Source organism: Gnatocerus cornutus, chromosome 2 (genome assembly GCF_029298725.1).
Source record: "Gnatocerus cornutus isolate USDA-ARS CGAHR chromosome 2, icGnaCorn1.1, whole genome shotgun sequence".
Taxonomy (NCBI): domain Eukaryota; kingdom Metazoa; phylum Arthropoda; class Insecta; order Coleoptera; family Tenebrionidae; genus Gnatocerus; species Gnatocerus cornutus.
The window spans coordinates 9,065,848-9,079,471 of NC_142234.1; the positions used below are offsets into that span (position 1 = coordinate 9,065,848).

The 13,624-nt window shown below is 37.8% G+C and overlaps 1 protein-coding gene across 2 annotated transcripts in view; it reads right to left on the reverse strand.

The window, feature by feature from the left end:
• Positions 1-3,883, reverse strand: part of LOC148178726 (uncharacterized) — a 60,211-nt gene extending 56,328 nt beyond the window's left edge. For both annotated transcript variants that reach the window (XM_088030502.1, XM_088030501.1), the window contains exon 1: positions 3,018-3,883. In XM_088030502.1, the coding sequence (XP_087886628.1) occupies positions 3,018-3,786 (769 nt within the window). In that variant the 5' untranslated portion in view covers positions 3,787-3,883. The remainder of the gene's footprint in view (positions 1-3,017) is intronic.
• Positions 3,884-13,624: the final 9,741 nt, after the last annotated feature.

A 13,624-nucleotide genomic window follows, 5' to 3' on the forward strand; every position in this document is an offset into this window, starting at 1 on the left:
GTGCCATCAGAGTCAGGACAGACGCATTCAACGCAACAATTCCATGGATCCATTTATTCGTACATTGTTGGAGAGGTTTTATCACAAAAATTCTTTTAGCCAAACTGAATTAAAATATTCGAATGCATTTTTTAAAATTGATAAATTGGTTTAGTGTATTGATAAAGGTGGCCTTGTTCCAAAAACTTTACGAAATCTATAAAATGTTTAAAAACTTTGCGCCATTCTGAGTAAAAACCGTAAATATTTAATGGAAATTGACACTAAAAATTTTAAATACCACTTTATATGTAACATGATTTAATTTACTTTTAGTTTCATGTCTGTGTTAATATTAGTGTTAATTAATTAATTAAACAAACGATGTACATTTTCTTAATTAGTTTTCTTTATTTATTACCCATTAATTAACCAAGACTGGTAGTAGCTTTCATAAGCCAATCATCAAGTTTTCTATCATAACTTGGAAATTTTTATAAGGCTCTTTGTAAGTCCTTGGACTCTTTTGCAAAAATAAAGACTTCTTTCGGCGTCGCTTTGAAGCTTTGAACTCGATGTTTCTATAAACAACTTATCCCGAAACGTCAAACATTCTGACAAATCTTCTTCAATCGTATCAAGCATCTGCTCCGCAATCATTACAAGAGCCCATCAAACTGAGAAAAACGAAACCGACCGCGACTCGTCTGTTAGACATTAAGTTCTTCCACTCCGTTTCATCATCAGCATCGCCTCTCGCAATTAGTCAGGCGCCTTTTTTCCGGACTTTCCATCATCTGGACGAAGCGACAACAACGTTGATGATTTTGTTTACGACAAAGCCGCTGAGGTATCGTTTTACCAACAAAAACCGCTGATTCTTGGGGTGAAAAAATCAGTTCGGTCCTCCAGATTAAACCTGTGACCTCCACTTTGTGGGCGTGCGGTCATTTGGGTTAAAATCTAGTATCGATCAGAGGGTTGGATGGCGCAAAACAGGGCTGCGATGGACATTAAAAATTCAAATTTTTGTCGGGGATTGTCGGCTGCTGTTGTGGGAAAATGGAGGTTCTTGTTGATGAAATTCCCAGATGGCGGGTCATTTATTGAAAAAAACAAGCGGTTTTCATTGGCCGAGTCATGGCAAAGGAGCGACCTACTTCGATGGAATCCCAGGCTATAAATAGTGGGCCCCATCACAACTCGGGCGCTTTTTCATCAATACCAACGTTAATTTGATACACAGAAGAGCAACAACCTCAGGAAAATAGTGCGAAAGTTTTTTCAAGATATTCGCGGGCTACAAACACTATATAAACTGACGTTTACTCAACAAAAAGTCAATGTTGGTCAGAAACTGTAATTTCTATATTTGAGACAACACATTGAAAAGCAATGGTCCATGGATGGTCCTTGAGGCACACCCAAAGAAGCCTGAAAGAGAAAGACAAGGGAAAAACGGTACTACTGTGAAACATTTTCAATGTCCCTATGAAATTTTGTCTATTTTCGAAATATTTTCTTATAGATTCTTACGAACCTGGTTGGTACTGTTAACATTTCCCGTGCAGCATAAGAGAAAATCTTGCGTCGCAGCAGCCACAACACCTGCCAGAAATAATAAGTCTAGTCCCCGCAGCGATGAATATAACTCGTTCCCAGAAGCTACAATAATAAGTGCGCCAATTGCGCCGCTCCATTTCCCCATGGATGTTCGTACCATGACCGTGACCTCGTCGGTGTCATCGTCAACCGATCCCAATCTCTCGACTCATTTGTTTTTATAAAGTGCACGTCCGTCGAGACGAAGTGCATAAATCCGCCGTAATGGACGTCGTGGTCCATGGAATTGGACGATTCGAGATATGATGGTATCTTGGTTTGGGCGAGTCGTGCGAGATATAAGCCCACGAAGGATCAGGTAGTCGATTATGGCGGACGTGGGACGCTCTCAACATGACGGCTATTTCGGTCGTTGTTAGTAATGCAGCAATCATGCCAAATGGTATAATAAGGGAGTGCATAGGCAATGACGGAGATTGGGTCGGCGAGGACAGCCAGACTAAGCGGAGCGAACAGTGGCGGGAGTCACTTCCCCAAATAGATGGACGGCAGCGACGCCAGGTTGGGCCAAAAGCAAAAGAACCACGGAAGAAAGCGAAGCCATAACACAAAGTCAATCGAAAGATACAGGAATTTGTTTTGGCATCCTAATGGTACTTACGGATGTGCAAACATTGTACGTTATAAAAAGGTAAGAGTTTGAATCAACTGCAAAAATTGTAGATGTGACTGTTCGTGTACGAAAAGAGAAAAGATGAAGAAAGCTATGGTTTCGATTCCGCTGCAGCTTTCTTCTTCATTTTTTGCGCGGTACATGCCGTATGAGTAAAATAAACAAAGGTTTCCTATTAAATCCGTAATTAGACAAATAAAACTCTTCCCAAGACAAAATCATATTTCTTGGTGTGGTCAATATGTACTAAAAGTTGCAAAAAGTCATAGGATAGTGTAATAAAAGGACTTTTATGAAAGCAGAAACTATGACCATGAGCAGTGCATTACATGACTTCATGCTCAAAATTTGTCACCACTTCACTGCTTCTGCTAACATGAAATGACGGCATTGTTCGCATAAGTAAATTCATATCTATGTAATATCTAATTAAAAACTTCATATTCACAAAAACTGAATTCATATCTTACAACAAAGTAATCAAATAGCTTTTCTTGTGTTCAAAGCATTGTGCCGAAATTTGGTGCCGTTTTTTTGTTCAATTTTCTTTAAACTGCAATGGCTTCATTAAGTAAGAGTGCAACCACATAGTTACCTAAACAAATAAAACTTTTTAATGAGTCTGCTTTCATGATGCAATAAACTCGTTGTTTGATGAAACGATTTATCGATAAATGCATGTCTTTCAGTTGTTTTTGTGGTGTTTACACTTACTCCTGGGTCAGTCCAAAAAAGGACCCCGAGATGATTGGAAGTTACAACAGTACAGAGTAGTAAACATTATGATGGTTTTGGTACTTACATGAAGCGTTGCCGTGGTCATGCACCGGAGGCATGGGCCGTTCAGTGCCTTCTAAGTGTCTATCTGTGTCGTTTTCTTCTAGGAAGCTGCTGTCGTTTTGATGTTCTGCCTCTGGAACAGTGTTCACGATCGACGAATTCACCCTATCACTATCACCCACACTCGTGTCAGTCTCACTGGTCACCAGCACATCCGCTCTCTTCTCCAAGGCGAGTTTGGTTTGGTCTTCGTCGACGGCGATGCGGTTCAACCCCGTCGGCGTTAATTCCCGTTTAGTCCTAAACCGTTTCCGGATCGTCGTCGTCTCGTTAGAATTTTGATTAAGCAACAACTTTTTAGAATTTGCAATTACAATTATGCTAGTATCACTGTGTACAGGTCGAGGAGGAGTCGCCGGCCTACTTAATACTAAAGTGGAAGAATGCGGTCGGACATTGGAATCATCAATTGGACTAAAGGAAGAGGGCGTCGGAGCGAAGTGGGCTAGAGCTTGGGTGGCGTTCGAGCACGCATAGCACCTCGCCGCTGCCGTTAGAGTGGCAAGGAGACAAAGGGCGGCCAGCTGGGCGCAGGGACGCTGGAGACTCGGGGCCGTGGTCCGAATGGTGGCCAACGTCCCGGCATAAAGGGCTCGAGCTGCGATGACGGCGACCAACGGATTACTGTCGGCACCACTAATGTGGACAATACACAACACACCCTTATCGGATGAAAGGCGCGCGAGCGGGATCCCAGTTCGACTTGATTGGATAGGCTTTCGGATGGACATTGCATCGCACGACCGCACGGCTGCCCAACACCATCTTGGGGTCGCAAGTCATCGAAATTTCTGCTCGCAGACTTATCTTCTTTTTCTTTTATTCCGCTACCATCCTGAAACAAGATTCAAAATTAAGCTGCGAAAAAGAATGGCAGCTTCAAAAAGGAACACTTCTATGACTTTAACTAAACGCTCCCAACTAGTCTAAAGCATTGAACTTTTTCTATTGTTTTTATTTTAAACAGTTGGTTTGTTCTCAATGCATCTAAATCTACTGTTGAACGGAAAAAATCCGCGTTTCCCACCGCCTCCATTAGTTCCGCCCCATTTCCCAACCCGATTCGTCACCCATTACTTTACACAAATATCTTGCCAAATGCTCCCAAGAATCCTTCCAAAATGGTCATCCCATTGTTTACATTGTCACTCCTCTATTTGGAGCTCTTTTGAAAAGTCGTCAAGACGTTTCTTTTTATTTAAGCCGAAGTCACAGACCCGAAGTGGATGCGTGCAAAATTTCGGCTGTCGTCTGTCGCGTCCTTAGCTTAAATTTTGGCAAATCGTCCATTTCATTCGAGTTTGTTTGTTGTGTGATGGTTCGTGTTAGTTCTGCGCACTCGAAAGATTAATAAACACGCTTTTCGCGGGAGATTGTGAGAATAATTGTATATGTATTACAATGCATCTACGGTGTCGTCTGCGGGGGGCGTGCAGAGCCCACAGTCTGCTGCTTCTGTTCTAAATGCGGGGCTGGCTGGACGCCAGCTGCCCGCGTGGCGCGTGTGTTCTTAATAATAATAATAGTACTAATCATGAGTTGTTGATGGTAGAACATAGGCGAAGAATGAGATTCCTAGACTTGTTTTCCCTGAATGGGTCATACTAAAAAAATTGTTTTCTAGGTGGGACTTAATTGAGTTACTTCCTATTTATTTCAAAACTGTTTTGCCAGATTTTGCCAAAAACGTTAGATTTGGAAGACCTATTCGGTTTGCAAAAGAAACGTGTTACAAAGTCGGCTTGGTCTATTCTAGGTGCCAAAAAGTCTTTTTAGTCGCTGTGTTAACAGTTTTGTTCCAAGAGATTTCCCAGCTATTATTATTATACACTTTTAGGTAGTTCTGGTAGATTTTAGGAAAAAAATAAAAACGATTTAACTTATCTTACTGGTCCTCAAAAAGAATATTCTCTATCAAATGTTAAAAAAAAAGAGTTACAATAAGTAAATAAAGAGATTATGAATTTTTGACGAAAAAAACTGATGCTTATGGTCTTGATTGCTTAATTAATGCTTAAACACAACATGTGCTTAAGAAAATTTTTTCTAAAACATCCCGCTTGGCAAGAGTCTCTTGTTCGACGTAACGTAAGTTTTCATTTTGTCTTGCAAAGGTCAACACTCACTTTAAGTTCCTCGACTTAAAACAAGTCTAAAACCCAGCTTGTCGTAATAACAAAACTTTTCTCTGAATTTTCTCCATACGAAAATGCAGGGTAGCGGTAAGATGTAGGCGCAATGAAAATCTGGAGTTTCGCAAAGTTGTAACTAAAAAAATGCGTTTACCCCGGAGTGGGTGTACGCGTGAAAAACCATTCATAAAAGCGTGTTTACAGTGTTTAAGTTTGTATATTGGTTTAAGACTTGTTTTCTCCATCAGCGATCGTTGTTAACTGTATCGCGTCAGTTTCGACGAGTGTAATATTTTTAGAAGTTGCAAATTTCAAAAATACTAGATTGCAGACTAAACAGTTGATAGAATAATAAACCGTCAAGTGCAGACGGGCGAAACCATCATCGATTCTTGATCAGACAACGTCGTTAGACTTCATTGATCCTTGCCTCTTGGAGCAACTTTAATAGTCCCGACTAGACAGGGGCGTCTAGACGATCCGATTGGATTTTTTGTTGTTGAAGGGCCGATTTCGGTAAAAATGAGCGATTTTTGTAGTAAACGAACCTGAACTATTTGCCATAGTTCAAACATTTTGGCAGCAAACAAGCAAATAGTTCTCGAGTTAAAAATATCTGATTCGTACGTCTGCTACAGAGAAACAACTCGGGAGCCAACGTACTACATTCTAATACTGGCTACTGAATCCCTCGCTTTTAGAATGTGGGATAAAATATTTACGAAAGCACGTTGTTGCCTGGCATTTTCATTTTTCTAATCATAATCGCGTAACTACGGAGAAAAGTGATCAAGAGACGCGCATCAAACTAAAATCGCCAAGAAATTCCACGGGGGTTTAAAAATGGACCAAACTACATACACAAGTAATTTATAGTGACTTGTTTGCAGGAAGTTTGAAAAAATTACCACGATTTCCTCAAATTTCCCCCAGTTCTCGTTGCCATCATTTTTGCATATTGTTTTATTTATAAGCTGACCTACTTCCCATTTTTCTTACATAACATGAATTGGATACCAAGTTGTAGTGACAAAATCAAAATTCCAAAGTCCATGCATGGGTTCTCAAAACCCCTTTTCCTCCTCGTTCATTTTTACACACCGAAGTTTGAAGGTAATATTTAGTTTTGGCCTATTTTACAAAACACCAGCCCAAAGTCACCAACGTCACTATTTTAAAATTCGGATACTTTGCCCTTCTCACACACTTGCAACCTTCTCGGACGTCACCATAGCCCCAACTTTATCTCTACAATGTCCAAATCATTGGAACCCATCCAGGCCCACGAATTAGCCTTAACAATATTTTTAAACTTTGCAAAATCAACGAAATCATTTAGCTCAGGAGCCGCGTGAATCAGTGGAAATTTTTTTCAGAGTTTGATGGCCTCTCTCTATCAAACTGTTTTTAAAGAACGATTTAAGCATTACTTATCTGAAACGAATTTTCCCACTTGTTTGTTCATGAACTGTATCACGCCGACCCGTATGATGAATAGGTAAGTAAATAATGTGAAATTTAAAATTCAAATCGTCGCCATTCGTGCTATAATCGCCATTATCGGGCCGAAAATGTAAATTTTGGTGCGCCCACGCATGGACTGCTTTAGAACGCGGAAATGTAAGAATTTTTTACAATTGAACACATACATGGGTTTCAACAAGTTTTTAGCATTAGAAGCTCCGAAAGTGAGAAATATAAAACTGAGGAATCAAGAGAATTGGGCTGGCTTCATTACAATAAAAACACGTAATTTTGTTTGTGTACATAGCAACAAAATTTTGTTTGAGAAATTTCATATTTTTAATTCTGACACAGCTTTTCTTGTTTTTTGTGCTATTTTAAAAATGTTTGAATCTCTGAAAAACAAGCTATATTTATTTTTGATTTCTTCACGTTGTTGAGGAAAACTTAAAAAAAATAATCGTAAACTTCACATGGCAACAAAAGAAAACGGGAACAGAGTGGCGAATAATTGGTGAAATTTCAGCATCGTACAAAGGTATATAAATTATTACTGAAAAATGATGTTTATTAATTCTTCAATTACTGTTTTAAACACGAAATTATAAAAATTGTTTTTACCAAATGATTTTTGTACATAATGAACAATTCAATGCTATTTTTTATGTCCAACAATAAGTATTTTAGAAACTTTTTTCAGGGTTTTGTCAAATCCATTTAAGATTTTAAAAGTTTATTTAAGAACTGAAAAAAAACATTACATTAAAACTTACTTTTGTAAAAATGCAAGCAAAATCAAAGTCGTTTTAAAATGACATAATAATACATAATAAAAAAAGCATTTTTTCATTTAAAATTTATGGTTATAAATAACTTTGAAGATCTATCGTTTTAAAAACATTTGTTTCCCCGGACGCTAGCTGGAAAGCGAAACCAAACAGTTTTTGACTTCGGGAAATCAAAACTATGCACTTTCTGTTTGTTTTTTGTAAATTTAAAACACTTCGACAAATAAGCCTATAGTGAAATAACAGTAGATTTAACACTGGAAACATTTTCAGGTAGCTGACGATACACGAAATTTTGAAAATATGATGAAGCAATTACGGTTTCATTGAATGTTATATTAATGTTTTATTATCAAAGGTTCCAGTAATATAACAGTTTCGAAATTTAAAGTTTCGTGTTTCCGAATTACAAAAAATAGCATTTTGCTGTTTGGTACTTTAAAAATAATAACAATATTATTTCGGCTTGGGTAGAAACAAAATATTCCACATTCTTAGAATCACATTCTACAAAGCAATATATCAAATTGTACTTACGATATTTCATTTTCAAATGTTCCAAATAAATTTTGACTTTGCCGAGCAAACGATTTGTGGAATTTCCAAAAATAGTATATTTTTACCACCTGCGAATTTTGTCGAGATGGGTCAAGGCTGTGTAGTATTTGTGTTTGTGAGATAAGTGTGATAATGAAAATTTGGTCCTTGAAATTTTGTATTGTCAATTTTTTTTGTAATGGTTTTGTTACTGCGAAAATTACCAATTGAAATAAAACCGGCGTTTGTTTGTAAACATAATTTTGTCCGTTCTGTATATGATAAATAGTAATGAAAGAAGCAAGAAAAAGTGTGTTGAGTGTAAAAGTCCTGTTTTGGTGTAGTGTCGCCCACGCACTCCGGGTCTTGTCACCCGGAGCCGTAAGCGTGTTCGGTGTTCGTTTTGAGGTTAGGTAACCTCTCGAACGCCACCTACTTCGTGTCCTCTCCTGCAAGCTGGTGCCGTGAACCGTAATCACACGCGTCGCTCTTGAACACTGCAACATAGAAAAGCGGCGTCGCTCGCCAAAGTTCGTCCCGGCCAGAGCGGCTCCCCAGGTCAAATATACGATGCGTCTCGCGTCTGTGCGTCGTCGACGTCGGTGGCGGCGGCGGCGGCGGCGTCGGGACGGCGTGCGGTGTAATCTCGCGGCACAGCCGACCCGTGGCACTCGCACCTCTATACAACTCTATGAAGAGGACTTGCGTTCGCGTCGCTGCGTAGATGGCGGAGCGTCGTCACTTACTGAACCTCCGCCGAGGAGTCGCGGGCCAGACGGCGGGCCGAGCGTCGTTCGGCTCGTCTCGGATAAAATCGGCGCGCGCCAGGATGGGCAACCGTCGGTTATGTAATATCCCCTACATTATTTACTATAGCGCACAATGTAAAACATTTAAATATAGAGGCGGGCTGGGCCCGGTTCCGGCAACAGTGCACGTGCGGCGGCGGCGGCGAGATGCACCTGCACAAGAGGTCGCAGGACAGGGGCCAAGATATGCGATGCGATTAGCGGTAAACGGGAGATCCGCGCTCCTGCTGCCTCTGCCTCCTGCTCCTGCTGAAGGTGACGCAGGTTGATACCGCGACGCAAACGCTTTGTTTTCGACGGTTGCGTGCTTTATTATTTTAATCGATCATGGATCGAGATTAGGACAGGAACGACGCCGAATTACGTATGGCGCGGTACACGAGGAGGCGCTGAAGGAATCTGTGACGTTCCTAACCCTCGTCACGAACATACAAGACCTTTGAAATCAAACACTTATTTTTGATAATGACGAACGATTTTGACGGTTAGACACGCCGATTTATGGCGACAGGTAACAGGTTTGCTATGGTCTACATCATTACATCTAAATTTGTTATTACAAAATTTAATATTTTACATTTTTATACTTGATAGCCCACAATTATTATGATTATGAATTATACTTCCAGACCTACGAGATCCAAAAGTTAGTACCAAACGTTTGCATCAATAAATTGACTTAGTTTCAGATTAACAGAGTTATAGAAAATTATAGAAACTAATAATATTGTAAGCGTTTGACTTACTATCTACCCTAATTCATTCAAATAAAAAATTTAATTTTTAATAAATGATAATTGATCTATAAACATGTAAGTAACATGCAGAAAATACAAAAAAATTGACTTTTATAAATAGGGAAATGATGGATAAAACTGCATAAAACAGAAATTTTGGCGTCACTTTTAATAGAATACGTAAACATAAGTACAGTAGTTTCTCGAATGCTATTTATTCCATATGCTGCATACATACAAATGATAATATGTAGTAAAATAACATACAGATAAAATAAGCTAACTAATAGTCAGTTATAGAAATTTTTATTGAAATGAAAGGCATTTTGATTGTGGAAAAAGTTAAAACCGGACAAACCATACAGCCGCGGACACAATCTTAAACGACAAGAATTGTTGCATTGTTTAAAACACCATTAGGGCGTAATCTCTTGTAAATGATATATATAAAATATGATGAATTGCGGATAGCGAATTCTAGGCTACGAAAAATGTGTATCAACCGCGAATAAATGAAACAGAGAAACGGCGTTCCCGACCGCGGATACCTAAAACCGCAGATACCGAATACGCGGATACAACGAAAGTACTGTAGACTAATTTACATCCTCAGAGTGAATTTGCAAAAAAAATTGTAATCTCGTTAAATTTGATTTAGAGCCTTTTAAAGGTAACCGATTATAAACGTCACAATTTAAAGTTCACCAATTGCAATCACAATTCTTGCGATTAAAACTAAGCAACTAACAATGCACATTTGAAAATTAATTAATAATAAAACATTTGTGATTATTGGTGAACTTTAAATTGCTCTAACTCAAAATCTAATGAGTTTAGAAACTTTCTTTCCGCAAACTCATTCTATTAAATGCAAGACAGAATCTACAGTTAAAATAGGTCCTTTACAAGTTCTGGGACGTTCTGTATATAAAATTGTTTGTCGTATGCGAATTTCGGACCAAAATTTAATAGCAATTTCTATAGAAATCTACGAACATCCTGTGTCCGACGATAGGTATTGTCTTTGTGTGTGGAATAAAAAGTTTTCAGAAGCGAGACGTCTAAATTTAAGATTAAAAAAATTTCCAATAGACAAATATCAACACAAAAATATTTTCCAACACCAGACTGAGAAACTTTTTCACTTCGCCCCGACGATACAAAAAAAGTCCAAAAAAACAGTTATGTTTTGCCAATAAACAATAATTCTGAAAATTAAACTTTTTCACATACAATCTCGGTCAACACAAATTTTGTTATTACTAGTCTATGCTTTACTGTAATATTATTTTATTCATCTTAAATACAGCCGCAGACACAAATCTTAGACGTCAATGTCATCGAATTGTCACATAGTGTAAAACACCATTTAGAATATGTACCTAACTACTTTTTTGCAATGTCAGTTTTGATAGTCTATTTTACCTTACCATTCTACACCAAAGAAAGTATACTTCTTTTATTTGTCTTATTAGATAGTGTAAGTATAATACATAATTGACTTGTCAATACTTTAAAGTTTTAAACTCCAGCAAGTACAATGACAATAAGACTCCACAGATTGATTACACTAGAATTTTTGAAATGTCAGGAAAATTACGTCTAAGATTTTGTGTTCCCGGCTGTATGCCAATTTCTCCAAAAACTTAATAACATCTGATTGACAGTAAAAGTTATTTTATGGCTTTTAATTTTATACAATTAACTAATTTATCTTTTCTAAAACCGTCTTTTTTTCAGTGTTTAAATGGTCATATATACATAATTATTATAATGTGTAGTTGAAATGTTTTGTTTTCTGCAGCGCCTTCTTTATTTGCATAAGATGTTGTAAGATCTTAGTTCATCTAACAAGTTAGTTGCTAGGTAAGTTTTAATTTACAAATAATCAAATACAGTCATTATGTTTTTTTGCCAAGTTAAAATTATTTACATGGACGACTACTATAAAACTTCTTTAAAGAAACGATTGATAGAAAGTTATGAACCAAAAATCGTCGTTCTAATCAGTGCAAAAGTTTTAGGCAACTTCAACGCTCGCAACGCCGATGCCGACGTCGCTTTAACTACTACATTTTTCATTGCTTATACTCGCCGTATAGGTGATGTTGTATTAAGCAACTTTATTTATTACTTTAGTACATATTTAAAAATTCATAGAAGATGTTAAAAAAATTGAGGAGTATTATTTATTTCCTAGTGCAAACAAGAGCTTACAATATTTTCATTTTGCACGTGTAGCATACAAGATTTTTCTACAATCGCAGCAAATAGATCTTAGACACACGACGTGTTGTCCAAACTCGTCCTACGTGATCGTTGTATAAGTGTAAAACACTACTATTTCGTAACTTGTAAAAATACCAATTTCTCAATTTTTATATTTGTAATAGGTTTGTGGATTGTTTTAAAATTATGTTCAGTTTAGAAGATAACATTCTTAGATCGATCTTCATTTTTAGAGATTTTATTTTTAGTCTATTGTGTTAGTATTTTTATTATTTTTATGCCTGCAAGTCTACACATCATAATGCAAGCTTCGCACATGACAAACAGAGTTAGTGATTACAAAATCACGCAGTGATTACAAAATTTGCATAAATTGTATTATTTTGTTGCTTCTAGAGTTTAAATTCACTACAAACATTTTAATCCACTTGGGATCTATATACTTTAGATTTCGCCAAAATCATTTTAAACTAAGCTCAACAATTTCTGTCTATGTTTATGCATCCGAGTAATAATCAGCCTCTCCATGCCGAGTTTTTACAACAGTTTCGTAATTAATTTATATTCCACTCAATTCTAGATTAAATCTTGATTGAAACATTGCTCGACGTACTCTGTAAATATTTATTTCCAACGACTATCAATCGTTCCGTAAACAAAATATATACAGAGTGATTCAAACTACCTGGTTAGGCAACCAACCATACAATTGCCGCTCGCTGAGTTCGAGAAAACCAGAAGTAGGTAAATAAGACTTGGTGAAATTGGGCGTGATCTGTATCACCAAAAAGCTCATCTGGGACCTAAAAGGTCGCACAGTTGACCGCTTTCGTCTCTTATCATCGACCCAAAAGCTTTGCTAGGTGCTGGAGCTTTCTCGCCTAATTGAGAAGGAATAATCTTAAAATTTGTGATGTAGTGAGTAATCCTGCGTTAGAAACATCGTAACGACAGCAGTAAACTTTTATGGGATCTAGTCTCGCCATCCTTGGCAGCAGGAGAAAGTCATCGTCTCGGTGGAAACCTCCGCGCGCTATCTGATACAAGATAAATGTTATTTCAGTTTGTATCCAAGAGATCATTTACTTTACGTGCATACAGCATCGGGCGTCTAGGCGACTTTTTCTACACATTCCGGATTCTTTTGATCTGGATTATAATTGCAATCGCCGTCTGCGGAGCGAATTTGCTCTGCTTGCGCCACAAAGACGACGTAATCTGGACGGAATGTTCCTTTGAGGGAAATTTGCATCGTTTCGAGGATGTAACAGTTGGGTCCGGCACGGATTCCAAGAAAAAGCTAATTTACTCGGCTTAAATGCAAAAAGTCGTGTCATCAATATTTTATTAGGGGGATTTTAGTTCATTGTGTAATGAACTGGTGAAGTTTAAAGCCATTGGGGAACCACATAATAAAAAACACCTTCCTTTATATCCATGGTGAAATTATTCAGACATTTTTTGTAATCATGCCTAATATCCTGGAAGAGAAAGTGATTCGAAATTACGGTTTTTGTAAAATTTGACTGTTTAACTCCCACACTGCTTCCTCATAACAATTTTCAGAGTTGATGAGTCTCGGTTTCTTGTTGTCCTTCAAATTCAGGTTATAAAATAATCCAATAGTAGGTAGTAGGTACGTAGTAGAGTGGCGCCAAAATTCAGAGCAAGGTTTATCCAACACCCTTTGAGTTTCATGGGTTTTCGTATTACTTCGTTACGGTAATTAGTTTTCTGTTAATCAGGTCCAGAAAAAAATGTAGCAAAATTTTGCGATATCCGCTTGCTTGGCGCGCAAATCCTCCATGATTAATGTCTGCATTGTTCTTGGCAATTAAAAATGTTAATTCTATGGGCGATATCGAACGTCATA